Consider the following 13,714-nt stretch of genomic DNA (forward strand, 5'->3'; position numbering starts at 1 on the left):
CCCAGCCTCTTCCCCAGTGTGGAAAACAAAACATCTCTATATTATCAACCCTGTGTTCTGCATCAGGATGAATCCAAAACACAGCCCCACACCAGCCACTGGGAAGAAAGTTACCTCTACCCCAGCCAAGACCAGGTGCAGGGCAGGAACTGGGAGTTGGTCCCCCCTGTTTATCCCCATTGGAGCCAGAGATGCAAGGGAGCAGCTGTCAGTGCCCACACTCCTGGTCTGCAGGGAAAAAAGGGCAGAACAGACAACAGTGAAAAACCCGAGCACGACTCAGAGAACTTTTATTAGTGAAATTCACACGTTTCACTGCGAGGAGGTGGCTCTGCCGCTGCTCTGCAGGAAAGGTCCATGGTGGGACTCACTGCTTCCAGATGATCTTCAGGTTCGGCGGCAGCTCTGCGGCCGCGAGTTCATCGAACTTGGTTGCATCCTTCATGGGGGTGCGGTAAAAACTCAGCACATCCCGGGCGCAGCGCATCAGGTGGAGCTGGGAGTTGGGCACAGCGTGTCCCAGCTCCACCGCCAGCCGTGCCAGCAGCCGGAACTTCAGCCTGTTGTCCTGCAGGGGCGTCTGCTCCCAGTCTTGGGGGAGGGAGGACCCAAAAACCTCCCTTACGTGGGACTCAAGGCGGCCCTGGAGGTCCTGCGGGGGGAGGTAACTCCGGCTGCGCGCCGGGGGGCACAGCAGGCTGGGCTTGCTCCTCTCCTCCTTCTCAGAGAGCCCCGCTTCCACTTCCACTTCTTTCTCCTCCTTCCTGTTGGCACCAGAAAAGAAGCATTTTCAACCTCTGGGCTGGCTCAGAGTGCTATTCTGTTCAAGGTGTTTTAAAGCAGGCTCAAGCCAGACAGTGTCCTTATCCACGAGGGACAAAACCAGACAGGGTTTGGCGGTTTTCCCCAAAGGCTGCTCACCACACAGGCTCCCTCTGCAGAGCCACCACCCGCCCACTCGCCTTATCTCACTGGGCTGTGTGGAAACACTTTAATCAGAGTAATTACTTGTCTTCCCAGTTACCACTGCGTTTTCTAATCTGATGTGAATAAAAAAAATTAATTAAACAAAAGGGATAACAGAAAATAACCACTACTACAGAAAAAAAAAAAATCAGTGCCCAGGTACCAAAAAAAAAAAAAAAATTTTAAAAAAAATTCATCACTAGTTTTAACTACAAAACTTGACTTGCTCATATGCCACACTCTAGTCAACAATCCACGCATGGTCTCACCTAAAACGCTGCACAGGAACTACCATTTTACATTCCCGTGAAATCCCTCCTTTCCCACCCCTAACAAAAAGCAGGTGACAGCACTAGACTCCAACCCTGCACCACCACCATCACGTCCGCCCGCCAGCAGTGCGCCTCGATGGGCGCTTAATTCCCATAGAACCTGCTGGATCTCCTTCCCCAAAAACATCCAGGAGCTGCCTGGACACAACCCCGAGGGACGCGCTCGGTGGGGGGGAGTGTAAGACCGAGGCCCCTCCAGCACCTCCACGGCCCGCGAGAGGTTGCGATGCCACCCCCTGGTGCCCTGCGGTACCTGCGGACACCCCAGAAGGCTCTGAGCCCCGCGGGGCCCAGCCCGGGCCGCCCCGGCCCCGCTGCCCTCAGCGCCCGCACCGCCGCCATGCTCCTTCTCGCCGCCGCAGTGACGACCAGCCGCCGCGCCCCGCAAAGCCTCACGGGAAATGTAGTCCCATGGCCGCCCCCTCAGCGCGGGGGTGTCTCGGAGGTCTCGACTCCCACCGGGAGAAAGCTCCGGGGAGACCTTTCTGCGGCCTCCCAGTGCTTCATATGGGCTTGTAACAGAGAGGGAGAGGGGATTTTTACACTAGCAGATCGTGACAGAAAAAGTGGGGACAGCTTTAAATTAAAAGAGGGGAGATTAGGAAGGAATTCTTCCCTGTGAGAGTGGTGAGCCGCTGGCACAGGATGCCCAGAGGAGCTGTGGATGCCCCACCACTGGAAGTGTCCACGGACTAGTTGGAGCAACCTGGACTAGTGAAAGATGTCCCTGCCCACAGCAGAGGGGTTTTATCTGTATCTGGTTGGAAAAATAGAATCTTTAAGGTCATTTCCAGTGCAAACCGTTCCGTGGTTGATCCCGTGATGCACGGATCAAAGGATCAGCAGGATGCTGCTTGTGGGGAGCAGAGGTTTCACTGAGCTTGTGTGTGTGAAGGCACAACCACAGCCAAGTCAGGAAAGGGGTGTCATTCCTGATGCTGGTGTTGGCCTTCGGGGAGTTTTTTTGGCAAGTTTTGCTCTTCATTCACCATCAGGACAGTCTAAATCAAGCATTAATTACTCAGTGGTTGGATCCACGTGAAGGAGTTTGGCTGCTTATTGCCCCTGTGACAGGTTACTGACACAGAGGACAGCAGGAAGTGTTTACAGGACAGTGATTTTTACATGTTTTCCCAGTTGTAGGCAGGAACAGGGAGTGCCTGTGGCCAGGAGGAGCAGCCAGCAGAGTGGGATGACCCTAGAGGGTCAGGAGCTCCTCTGGGAAGCCTGGCCCTGGATGTTTGGGGGGCTGCTCCAAGGCCTCAGTGTTGATTGGTGTAGTGTGCATCCAGGAGAATGCTCTTCTATAACCTTGGTCTGCTGTTTTTGCCACTTATGCCCTTTTTTTTTTCTTTTTTTTTTTTTTTCATGACAATCATCTAACTGTACTTTAGTTCACAAATCTTGTATCTTTAACAGGGACATAGCAACAGGCCTAGGGTCAAACAGTGAGCCTGCAACATCAGCCTGATTATCCAAGCTACACCAACAGAGCAGGCCAAGATGCCTTCCTGCATGTTTGATGTTAATTATTGTGACAAATGCCACTGGAAAAACAGTCTTTTTACAGCCTTGACCCAACCTGTGCAACCCTGGTGCAGCCTCATCCCAACAACCATGACTCTCCAGGGACACGAGAAGCTTCTGAAGGAAGAGTTGTTTGTCTGTGACCAGAGTCCCTTGTACACCTCTCAAGTTTTTTTGTGCCTTTGTTCAGCGGGATTAACCTCTGCAGCTGTGTCACTATTGGATTATTCCCCTTTGATATCCTCTGGGTTTCCCAAACTCACCAGCTGTAACACTTTTTTTTTAATCTTTGCAAAGACACAATATGCGTGACAAACACTATAAAGTTTATTTAAAAAAAAAAAAAGAGAATTGTGAGGTAGAGATTAGTTTTCCAATTACTGTTTTATTGCCATGATTGAATACAGAGTCAGGTTTTATAATTCAAGATTTTGGCTGCAAAATGTGGTAATAGGCAAGGGCGTGTGTTTGAATTGCCAGGGAACTACTTAATCTGCCTATTATTCCAGGGATTGAGTGTCAGACTGGGGAGGAGAGTGGGTTCATGACTCATTGGCAGCTGTTGTTTGCTGTTTGGAAAGAATTCTCTTTCCTTGAAATGTGCAAACGAAACAAGAATATCCCCTTGGTAAATTGTGGGAGTGAAGGGTGGAGAGAAATCTTATCCATTTTATCTCCAGCTTGATGTAGGGTAAAGGGAAATTAGATTTCTACGTTTTTCTTTCATTTCTGAACACCTTCCACCTTGTGAGAAGGGACAGGAGGAAGGAAGGCTCCTGCACTTTCAGTAGGTGTAGCCGGCAGTGAAAAGTGACTGCGTGGCAGCTGTGTCAGTCTTCCCAGACAGGACATACTGTCCCCTGCAAGCCAAACTGTTAATCTGAAAAAGAAAGCAAAAGGAGGGAGAAAACAGTCAGTGTGGCATAAGAACAGCAGGTATGCAAAGAGTAACCAGTGGGAGCAACCAAGTAAGAAATAATCAAGCAATTAACCAAGGCAGAAACAATAGAGTAACACCCCTGGTGAATGTGAAGCACCAGGAGGAGAGGGATCAAAGTAGCCTTTGGAAGGTGACAGCAGGTCTCCCTTCATGGGGAGCAGCTCTTCCCGCTACCGGAGGGGGGAGCCTTATACCTGCGCCCGCTTGCGGAAGGCCTCCTGGGCTGCCTTCTTGTTCTCGGTTTTGCCTAGCCATGCAGCCAGGGCAGAGGCCTGCAGGGCCCTCCCGTAGGAAAAGGTCAGTTTCCAAGGCTTAGGCAGAGAGGACTGGTTCATGGCGTTCAGGTTGACAGAAGCCTCCTCTTCGCTCTGGCCTCCAGACAGGAAGCAGATCCCTGCAAGAAGGAGGTTTGGAGGCTTAGAAATGGACTGCTCCAGCCATCTCAACCCCTGAGCTTTGCACACCAGAGGTAGGAGCAGGGCCGGCAAGAGTGACAGTGGGAATGGAAACATAGGAATGAGTCAGGAATCACCGGGAACAGCGGCAGGAACAGTACGGAGGAGGGTAGTGACAGTTGCCATGGCAATATCCTGAGGGGTGTACTTCTTGGAGCAGGAATGCCCAGCCATGACCATGTTGGGTTTCAGCAGAGTCCCTTCCAGGTACACGTGGTGATCATTCAGGGCCTTGTAGACAGCAGCCAGAACCTGGAAAACAGGGGGATTGCATACAGACCTCTGCTCAAACCTTTACCTCAGCCAGCTGCAGGACAGTTTATTCTTTGGGAATGTAACAAAATCAAATGGGATTCTGCTTTCTGATGTGTAATTTATCTCAGGGGTTGCAGTTGTGGAGATACCACTGCTTTTGAGATGACCAGGATACCACTCTTCATATTTACTAGATTTGTCCCTGCAAACTGAGGTACTGAAAGTGCAGTACTTGGTTTTGCTCCTGATCCATCTTTTTTGAGGTTGAGGATGCTTATATCATCAGTCCAGTGGAAGTCCAAAAGCATGGATTATACTCTTGCATGTGCTATTAACTCATTAGTTGTCTGTAAGCAGCTCATATTTGTGGTGCAGCTATGAAGTCCCTTTTTGGTCCAATCTCTTTCAGCTCTGTGAGCACAAACTGCACAAAGTTTATCTTTGTGAGGGGGAAGGAATCCCTTACCTTTTCTGTGACATACTGGCAGCGCTGGAGATCATGGTCTCCATCAGGCAAGATTTCTGGCTCCACGATGGGCACCAAGCCATGCTAAGAAAAGGAACACAGGGAAATCTTTAGGGCTATGGAAGAAAAACTGTTCTTGTTGTCTGGTGCTATTTCTTCCTCCCGTGCTGTCCTTTCTCCTCATCCTTCCCCAAACCCTCACAGAGATCCTCCTTTCTAGTGTGTCATCACAGAGAACAGTGAGAAGGGGCAGCAGCATCTCAGGTTGCTGGAGGGCAGGTACCTGCTGGCAGATGCTGGCATAGCGTGCCAAGGTGTTAGCATTCTCCTGGATGGCAAGCTGGGAGGGTGTTGTGCTGGTGATCTTGAGCACTGCACGCCACTTGGCAAAGTCAGCGCCGTCCTTCTTGTACTGAGCACAGCGCTCAGCCAGCCCATCCAGCCCTGCAGGGGGGAACAGAGCTCCTCTGAGAGCTGTTCTTCAGCTCAGAGCTCCTCTGAGAGCTGTTCTTCAGCTCAGAGCTCTGACTAGTGCCTTGACACCAGCCAAGGCTGCGCCTCAGTGGAGTCACCCCATGGCTTTTGCTGCACAGGTTGTAGCTTAGGCTCCTTAGATCTCTCCTTACCTTGGATGGTGGTTTCTCCATTTGTTCCTGCTAGAGGTGCTGTGCCTTTATCCAGCTGTGGAGATCAGAAAAAGAGGAAGGGTTACAGAGAAGTGGGAATAAGTCTCCTCCTTATCTTCTTACCCATGGCTAGTTTGCCTTTGCAGGCTGACTGTGAGTAAAGTGTGGGGCTGAACATCCTCAGGATGCAAAGGAGGGAAATGCTGGAGCAAAGGTGAAGAAAAGGAGTGAGCTGGATCAGAGGAAGGGGCAGTGTGTAGATGGCAGAAGACAATAGCTTGAAAGCTCTGTTAGATGCAGAAAGAACTGGATTTGGGTTACTGCATGGAGGGACTTATTTGTAGTGAATGGTGAGTAAATGGGAGCTGGTGCATGAAAAGTTCCTGTGTCTAATGCAAATGTGCACAAAAGCAATGCAGAGAATGGTGGTCGAGATCTTCTAGTCATTTTAAAACAAACTACACACCAAAAAAAAGTGTTTTTCAGGAGAAAGTGCAGATCCATATATAAATTTTCTCTTCAAACAGGGTTTGGGTTATGATGCCAGTCAGGCCAATACAGGTACTCACCTTTATTCCCACCACAATGCCTTTTTCCTTGATGAGTGCTGGGAATGGCTTTCCACTGCTGTCTTTCTGGTAGAAAGTCTCGTGGAAGAGGATGACTCCCCCAATGCTCTGGTTGATGGAAGTGTCTGAAGAGAAGAGGATCTCTCTAAAAGCTCGGCGGTTCTCCTCTGTGTTCTCCACATTGATCCTCTGCAGCCTGTTCCCCATGGTACCTAGTGAGGTGGACAATGGCCAGACCAAGAGGATTCAGGCTTGGCTGGCCTCCTCTTGGTCCCAGTGTGTAGTAAGGAACTGCATCTTGATTTAGAGCTTCCCTTCCCAACCCACAGTTTGTAAGCTTTTGTTGTCACAGCTGCAGCCCAGACTGGCTATTTCTGCTCAGACAACTGCTCAGTTTTTAAGGGTCTTTCATTTACTTCACTGGTTTCAAACATGCAGCAAAATTAAAAGAAAAAATTCTTGGATGCTGCTAACTGATTGATAAGCAGAACTAACCCACTGATTCATCTGCAGCTAGGATCCCCTTTCCTGAAGCCACAATCCGCTGAGCAATGTCTGAAAGAGCTTTCTTCTGCTCTGGAGTCAGCGCTGGGAACTGGTGGGTCATGTTGACTTATCTGTGGAAGAGAATTACTGTTACCAGCTGGGGGAGACTGTGAATCAGAGACCCCACTGGAGGGCTCTTGGTGCTTGTCTGGTCCATGTTATCTTAAGCATATGCCCAGAAATCCATTTCAGTTCTTCTTGGCTTGGTGTGTCTGGCAAAACCAGAAGAGAGGAGTGTGGGAGCCACATCCTGCCACATCCTTCCATAGCCAAAGTGGGAAAGACTCTGTGTTTTACCTGGATTTGCTGAGAGAATAAAGGAAGGTCAGTCTGTAATAAAAACATGCACCAAGTAACAAGTATGCAAACTGCTGACTCTGGACACTTCTTGGTTCCCATAAGTAGAATGCCAATTATTCCATTGCTTACTTTACACATTTCCTAACATTGTCCCTCTCCCATTTTCTGTCCTGTGTTGTCAGTAGTTGATTTTCCATCATCACCCTCCTGCTTTGCTCTGTGTTTCTCCTCCCCACGGCTGCTTTCAGAATTGCAGTTAATTGCTTCCTCTATAGAAGATCTAGGGGCTTAGAAGGATTCACTCCTCTTTTCTATCTTTTCAGCTGTGGCAGAGGCTTACCAGCTGCAGATACCCAGCATATGAAATCCCAGATTCTGTCTTGATATGACAAAATTCTTGGCCTTATTAAAGTTTTGATTATATGCCATTAAATTACAGTTTCTAGTATCATCTAAATTGTCCAAGTTACTTTTCTGTGTGTATAAGCCTGTGAGCTCAAACCAGAAAGACTCTCTTCCTTCAATTTATTAGATGTGATAGCTAAAGCAACACTCATGTTTTTGTCAGTGGGTGCTAAATCCACAAGGTGAATAATTAAAAACAAAAAGATCCCCAATAGTACAAAAGATCACCAATATCAAGTTTTCCTCCAAAAGGGCTGGGCTCTGGACACTGTCTGCATTTTCTACTCCCAAAGTCAGACGAGAGATGAGTGAGAACATGCCATTTCCCATTTCAACAGAGATGGCCAGCACATATTTCTCCCTATATAAGCATTAGGCAGCCAAGTCCTGCTTCCTCTTTCCCTGCACACAGATGCTATGTCACCAGGGAATCCTTGCCTTGTTCTTCCTGCTGAAAGGCAGAATGGGGAGAAACGATAAACAATCTGTCTGCTACTCATGATAGGGTACAGAGTTCTGTACAGCATGTCAAATGGTGCCAACATTTTCTGGCAACCATGCCATCACAAGTCAGGTGGCAGCTACAAATCCATGTCTCTGATTCATAGCTGAAGATACTTTGGAAATGTAATCATGCAAGATTCAAATGGCATTGTCTGCCAGTACAGACCAGCCAGATGCAGTGTACAGATGTCTTTACCTTTTTGTGAGCTGAGACCAGAATTTTTCCTATGCAGATTATCAAAGGTGAGTCATTCCAGGTTTAGAGGGGAGTTGAAGGAGGGCGTGATGAAGACTGAGTCAAATGAGGGAAAGTTCTCTCCCTCCCCAAGGGCTGAAATGCCTTCTTGCTGTGTTCCTGCAGAAGGAAGCTCATCTGAGCCTCTCTCTTTGTGTATCTGGCTGTGCCCAGAGCTCTGGGAAACATCCTTCTACTGTGCTGACCGCTGCTCCATCACTCCCAGCTCTCAGCCTGTTCAGCCCCCTCAGAAGAACTTGAAAAGTTATGGTTTATGCTGCATAGCTACTTCAGTTCACCTATAACCCTCCTTATCATTCACCTGCTGTCTGTGTCAGATATATCTCAAAGAGGAAATTGGCTTGTTGTTATGATTACTGTAATAGTTGGGTGGTGAGCACTTCAGGTAAAACCACTGTACTGTTAAATAAGTGGTTTTGCAAAATGATGAGGAATCACTCCAGTGGTTCACAGTATCTGTGGAAAAGACTGGAAAAATGTGACCTGGCAAAAGTATGATCTTGTCCAAGGTCAAAGTTAATGAATCTCTAAAGAAGGGGTGGGATTTTAGAGTTGCAGTTTGGAGCTGTGCTGCAGCACCAGGGGGTGTATCCAGGTAATCTTTAATCCCTGTACCTGAACTGGAAGACCACCAGTTGCTCTAGTCATGTTATTATGGGCACATTTTCTTTCCAGCAATGCAATAAACAGTGAGACTAATGTCTGCTCTTTCTTACTTATTTCCAGTGTTTCCCTAAAGATAACAAAGAGACAGTTATCACTCGAAGCCAGCCTGCAAAGCACAGAAGCACAGAAATACAAGCTTTCAGCAAATAATGCTGCTCCAAGTGAGTACTCTGAGAAGCTGAAACCATACAGTGTAGTTCCACAAGGATGAATTGGAAGACAGCAGATTAGTTCCAGTTTCTATGCGAGGATCTCATTGAGTGTGAAGGAGTAGGTGGAATTTTGCCAAAAGTCTCCCCAAAATTATCTTTAAGGCTTTGGTGAGTGGTTTCCAGCTACCCTGCTGAGCTACAAGGATGAATAAAAGGCACAATGTTTCTAGCTGAAATGATGGAGAAATGAGAGCAAAAGAGCAATTGTAAACCTAATAATAGCTCAAAGGTGCAGAATGTTCAAGTCTCCTTGATTTAGGATTTTGTTTTGCTGTGATTCTTTCATGAGGAGCATAATTTCTGAGGATCTTCATGGTTGGATTCAAAAAGGGTGTCTCTGCTGTAAGGTCCTGCTCTGAGCATTTAAAGGGGAGTGGAGAAGCCTTACACTTCAGTAATGTTTCATACAGCTACCCTGTAAAGAGCAAGCTCCTAGCACATCCACAGAAACATTAACGTCTCCCCTTAAAGAGCTGGATATGTCACCTCACAGGTCCTGAGGAAAAACAGTTGTGCTCAGGCTGCCAGAGCTGCACAGCTCATTTCAGTCTTCTAAGAACAAATTTGTCTGTTTGCCTTATTTATCTGTTTAATTTGTCAACTTTTCCAGGAAGAAAAATGCTCAAATGAGCTGTGATATCAGTAACAATACATGGGAGTTGTCCCACCACTAAAGTTTTTCAAGAATTTTTGTTTTTATTTACCCATTTTAGGCTGTGGGCTAAGTGTCAGAAGCTCAAGTGATTTCATGTTGATTTTACATTGCATTAATACAATGCTTTCTCTTTGTAGTAACTGCTTACATAGCTTTTTCTAAAATTAGAAGAAAAAAACCCACAAAACAGTAAAACTACGCAGAATGCAAAACAAAACCAAACCACAAAACCAAATAAAAAACAAACCAGTTTTGTGGCTATCTGGAGTGTTTGTCAGGTTCCAGCAGCTCATTAAGCAATCAAAGTTTTGTTCAGTCCCCAGCTGGTGGCCAGCAGGAGGTGAGGGTAGGGGAAAGGGGATAGAACAGTTGTAAAAGTAAATATTTACTCATGAAATCTCATGCTTTAATCAGCTACCATAAAGGAGGAGGGGAAGTATCTTCATGGATATCAGCACAAGCACTGTATCCTGATAATATTGAGACCCAAAGAGCAGTCAAGACAAAAAGCAGAAGGAACAATGTTACATTTTACCTCCTGGTCATCTTAGAAACATTAATACTCCATTGGTGTCTTTTCTTTCCAAACAGTTCAAGTGACATCTTCTAATCTTACAAAAAACCTCACCTGAGTCCTGGTTTGCAGATGGGAAAGGTTGGATCAGAATCTGTAAATTTTTTTCTTGGGTCTCTTCATTGCCATCTCTTATAAAATTGGTTCCAAAAGTGCAGGACCAAACTCTCAAACTACAGTTTGTATCTCATGCATGTAGCTTTTCCTGATCAATTACTAATAAAGAGAGAGGCTGTGGTGTCTCCATCTCTGACAGTCAGCAATACAAACTCTGCACACAAAAGACTCTGCTTCCAAGGAGCAGGGTTTGAAGAAGCAGATGTGGAACATATAAATGGATAAATACAGTTGATAGGGAGAATGAAGAGTATTCAAAAGTTTAGCCTGTTTCATGTAGGCTCAGTGTTGACCTGACTGGATTTACTCCTCTTTTACACTTGTATGCTTGGGAGAGACAGACATGTAATGGGTTAGGCACCTTGTATTCTCACTGCAGTGGATAAATCAAGTTACTGGCCTCACTTCTCTGTGGACCTCCATTAAAGAGCTGTTCCTCAGTAAGTCTGGTTACTCGGGCACTGTGAAAACAGGTGGGTATGAGTTGCTGGGCAAGCCTGACCCCGTCCTGCTGAGAGAGCGCATCCTTATCCAACCTGCCGATGACACCAAGCTGGCAGGACTCATGGATACACTTGTTTGATGGGTAGCCATCCAGAGGAACCTGGATGGGGGAAGGAAGAGGCCAACAGGAGCTTCATGAAGTCCAGTCAGGACAAATGCCCAGTCACTGCCTGGGGCACAGAGCCCTGGCAGCAATCCCTCCAGGACTAGTGGGATGGGGGAACAGCTCTTTGGGGATGGCCCAGGGCCGTGTCAGTCACTGAGCTGAACAGGAGGCCAGCAATAAGGGCCCAAGCATCCTGTGTGAGCAGGAGTCCAGCCTAGAGGAGGACAGGGGTTATTCCCCTTGACTCAGCACTCTTTAGATTACACTTGGGTACTGCCTCCAGTGTTGGGTCCCTGCAGCACAGGAAAGACATGACAAACTGAAGCAAGTCAGTTCTACACGTGCTACCAAGAGGGTTGGGGGCTGCAGCACTTGCTCTGTGAGGAGAAGTCTGCAGAGATGGGTCCAGTTCAGCCTCAGACAGCGATGGCTTTGGGGGGACCTCTCAGCAGTCCCCAGCACCTACAGAGTGATGATTGCACAGGCAGAGACAGGCTCTTCACAGTGGCATGTGCAGGGACAGTGAGAGACAACAGGCGTAAGCTGAAACTAGAGAGATTTGGACTGGATATGAAGAAAAAATTTTCACTGTTAGGACAGCAATGGAGCAGATTGAAAAGGAGGCTGTGGTGTCTCCATCCTTGAAGGTTGCCAAGGCAATCTGAATAAAGCCCTGAACACCTTGGTCTCATCTCATGTCTAACCCTACTTTGGGCAGGAGGTGGTGGGATTGCAGACCTTCTGATGTCCCTTTCATCCTGAATTACCCTGTGACTCTCTGTGAGTATCTGCTTCAGGAGTCGAAGTAGAAGCAGTGCCTCCTGTTTGTAGGAAGGAGCTCTGAGGAAAGAACAGGATGTTTCCCCCATCATCTTTGCATTGACAGTGATGGTTTTAGTATAGCAAAATTTCATTTCTGGGTTCTAAAAAGTTTCAAGAGTAAGGGATGAAAAGAGATACTTAGAATTCTGTCACCTAGAAAAAGGGACAAATGTTTTTGATTGACATACTTATTTCACCATCTCGATAGGTCCTTTAGGGCATATTTGATGGTAAACTGCCTGGTTGTTTTTCACTCTCTTCAGTGAATTCTTTTTTACTATCTTCAAGTTCTGTCTAGGGACCTTGGTTCAACATCCTATCTCCTGTCCTGACTCCCATGTTAGCCTCAGAGCCACACTCAAGTTCTGAGCAAATGTACCCCCATTTCAGGGCTGGGCTGTTCTCAGAGAAGGTAATAAAATGATGTCAGACTTGCATGAGAACTGCAGTCTTGGCTGGGGAAGTGGTGAGGGTCTCAAGTGGGCTAAAAATAGTTTTGGGTTCTAGGAACATGTTGAGAATGTGATGGAGGATCACAGACTCAGTGAGGATTTTTATTGGTTGAGCAATTTCCTGAAGCTGTCTCTTCACAGCTGGAGAGGTTACAGCCTAATGCAAAAGCAGGTTTTGTTTTCCTGCACTGCAGACCATCCTACACCCCCCTGCCAAACGATCTTATCCACACTACTGCACTAATGCTTCAGAAGAAGCTGAAAAATGAACACAACATAATTACAGTTCTGTCAGCACTGGTGCCTGTCAGGACCAGCTGCCTTCTGCAGTCATTCTCTATTCTCCTTGCAAAACATAAATTTGGGTACGCCACAAGCATTAACCAAATACAAAACAAAGCAACAGAAAGCAATGAAGGTATAATATTGCTCTAGTCCCCTTAGACTAAGGATTCACTTATTCCAGGAGTTCTGAGTGACTAAGCTAAGTCAGAAAGCCAGTGTTAGCAACAAATAGGTCACTTTGGAAGACCACTGCAGAATGGCTGAGTGCTAAATTCTTACAAGCTGTTCCTGGAACAAAAAAATAAAAACACCATCAGAACAACTTTCCAAGCCCAGTGTAGATAAACATGCCAGGTCTCAGCTGCTGATATACATACCACCTTTACAGTTTAGAAACTAAATTATTATACTTACTTTTTTGTAGGCAGTGCCTCTGCTGCTACAAGCTTCTGGTGAGGTGTTTGCAGGCAAAGATACCCAGTCCTTCTAATCACTAACTTTTATAAAATTCTTGACAGCTTCCCACCCCCTCTCCTTCATTGTCCCTCCTCCCTCCCCAGGCCGACTGTCTGTCGTTGGCTATCAGACCACCACCGCACACCTCCAATGGGACCGGGTCATTCTCCTGCTGTTCCTTCCCTTTTCCCTCCCCTGTGTATATATAAGGCCATTTACCATGCACTGAAATGGAGGTGTTTTCCAGTTATTTCAAATTATTCCTCCTCCTCCTAAAACAGACCGAAAAGAAGTGCAAGAGGAACTGTGGAAATTGTTAACAGGGATCTTGGGCATAGCTTTGTGTTTAGGTTTAGATCTTTTGAAAGCTTATACTTAGGAAACTACTCAGTGCAGGGAGGAAGAGTAGAAAACAAAATACAGAAACAATGCAACAGATCTTTAATTGGCATGAGCTGGTATCATTTCTGTGGCTTCATAAGTGTTACACTGCTCTTCCTCACTGGAAAATTTAGCATGGAAACATATTTTCCCTTTCCAGTTAGTATGTGGAAAGGCAAAATGTGATGCTACAGCATCAGGGTTAATAAAACAGCAAGCTCTGATGTTCTGTAACCCAGTGTATGCGTGAGAATGATGGTCATCACACAAAATATGCCCACATTGAGGTGCACAACTGCAAGCCAAATTTTCCACCAAAATCCCATTGAAACATCCA

At 46.7% G+C, this 13,714-nt stretch overlaps 2 protein-coding genes across 3 annotated transcripts; both read right to left on the reverse strand.

Annotated features, from left to right (window-relative positions):
* Positions 1–273: 273 nt before the first annotated feature.
* Positions 274–1,652, reverse strand: MRPL50 (mitochondrial ribosomal protein L50). Its single transcript, XM_008923697.2, has 2 exons — positions 1,552–1,652; positions 274–764 (listed from the first exon to the last, which is right to left on the reverse strand). Exons 1-2 carry the CDS (start codon positions 1,638–1,640, stop codon positions 368–370), a joined length of 486 nt encoding a protein of 161 aa, XP_008921945.1. The 5' UTR covers positions 1,641–1,652; the 3' UTR covers positions 274–367.
* Positions 1,653–3,190: 1,538 nt separating this feature from the next.
* ALDOB (aldolase, fructose-bisphosphate B) lies at positions 3,191–13,082 on the reverse strand. 2 transcript variants are annotated; one of them, XM_018072860.1, is made up of 10 exons: positions 12,955–13,066; positions 6,980–6,988; positions 6,632–6,753; positions 6,137–6,348; positions 5,568–5,622; positions 5,225–5,385; positions 4,942–5,025; positions 4,298–4,472; positions 3,960–4,159; positions 3,191–3,705 (listed from the first exon to the last, which is right to left on the reverse strand). In XM_018072860.1, the coding sequence occupies exons 3-10, from the start codon at positions 6,741–6,743 to the stop codon at positions 3,610–3,612; spliced, it is 1,095 nt and encodes a 364-aa protein (XP_017928349.1). In that variant the 5' UTR covers positions 6,744–6,753; positions 6,980–6,988; positions 12,955–13,066; the 3' UTR covers positions 3,191–3,609. The 2 variants fall into 2 exon arrangements, with proteins under 2 accessions (XP_017928349.1, XP_017928348.1); XM_018072859.1 differs by lacking the exon at positions 6,980–6,988 and having other exon boundaries at positions 12,955–13,082.
* Positions 13,083–13,714: the final 632 nt, after the last annotated feature.

This window comes from Manacus vitellinus, unplaced genomic scaffold (genome assembly GCF_001715985.3).
Source record: "Manacus vitellinus isolate BGI_N305 unplaced genomic scaffold, ASM171598v3 scaffold_23_pilon, whole genome shotgun sequence".
NCBI lineage: Eukaryota > Metazoa > Chordata > Aves > Passeriformes > Pipridae > Manacus > Manacus vitellinus.

Bases quoted from the DNA above. Each gene is read 5' to 3' on its own strand.
- MRPL50 (XM_008923697.2), bottom strand. From the start codon at position 1,640: ATGGCGGCGGTGCGGGCGCTGAGGGCAGCGGGGCCGGGGCGGCCCGGG. The intron at 765-1,551 runs GTACCGCAGGGC...TGGTGCCAACAG, and splicing joins GCCTTCTGGGGTGTCCGCAG to GAAGGAGGAGAAAGAAGTGG.
- ALDOB (XM_018072859.1), bottom strand. From the start codon at position 6,743: ATGACCCACCAGTTCCCAGCGCTGACTCCAGAGCAGAAGAAAGCTCTT. The intron at 5,623-6,136 runs GTGAGTACCTGT...TGATCTCCACAG, and splicing joins GCATTGTGGTGGGAATAAAG to CTGGATAAAGGCACAGCACC. The intron at 4,160-4,297 runs GTGATTCCTGAC...TCCTTCTTGCAG, and splicing joins TGTTCCTGCCGCTGTTCCCG to GGATCTGCTTCCTGTCTGGA.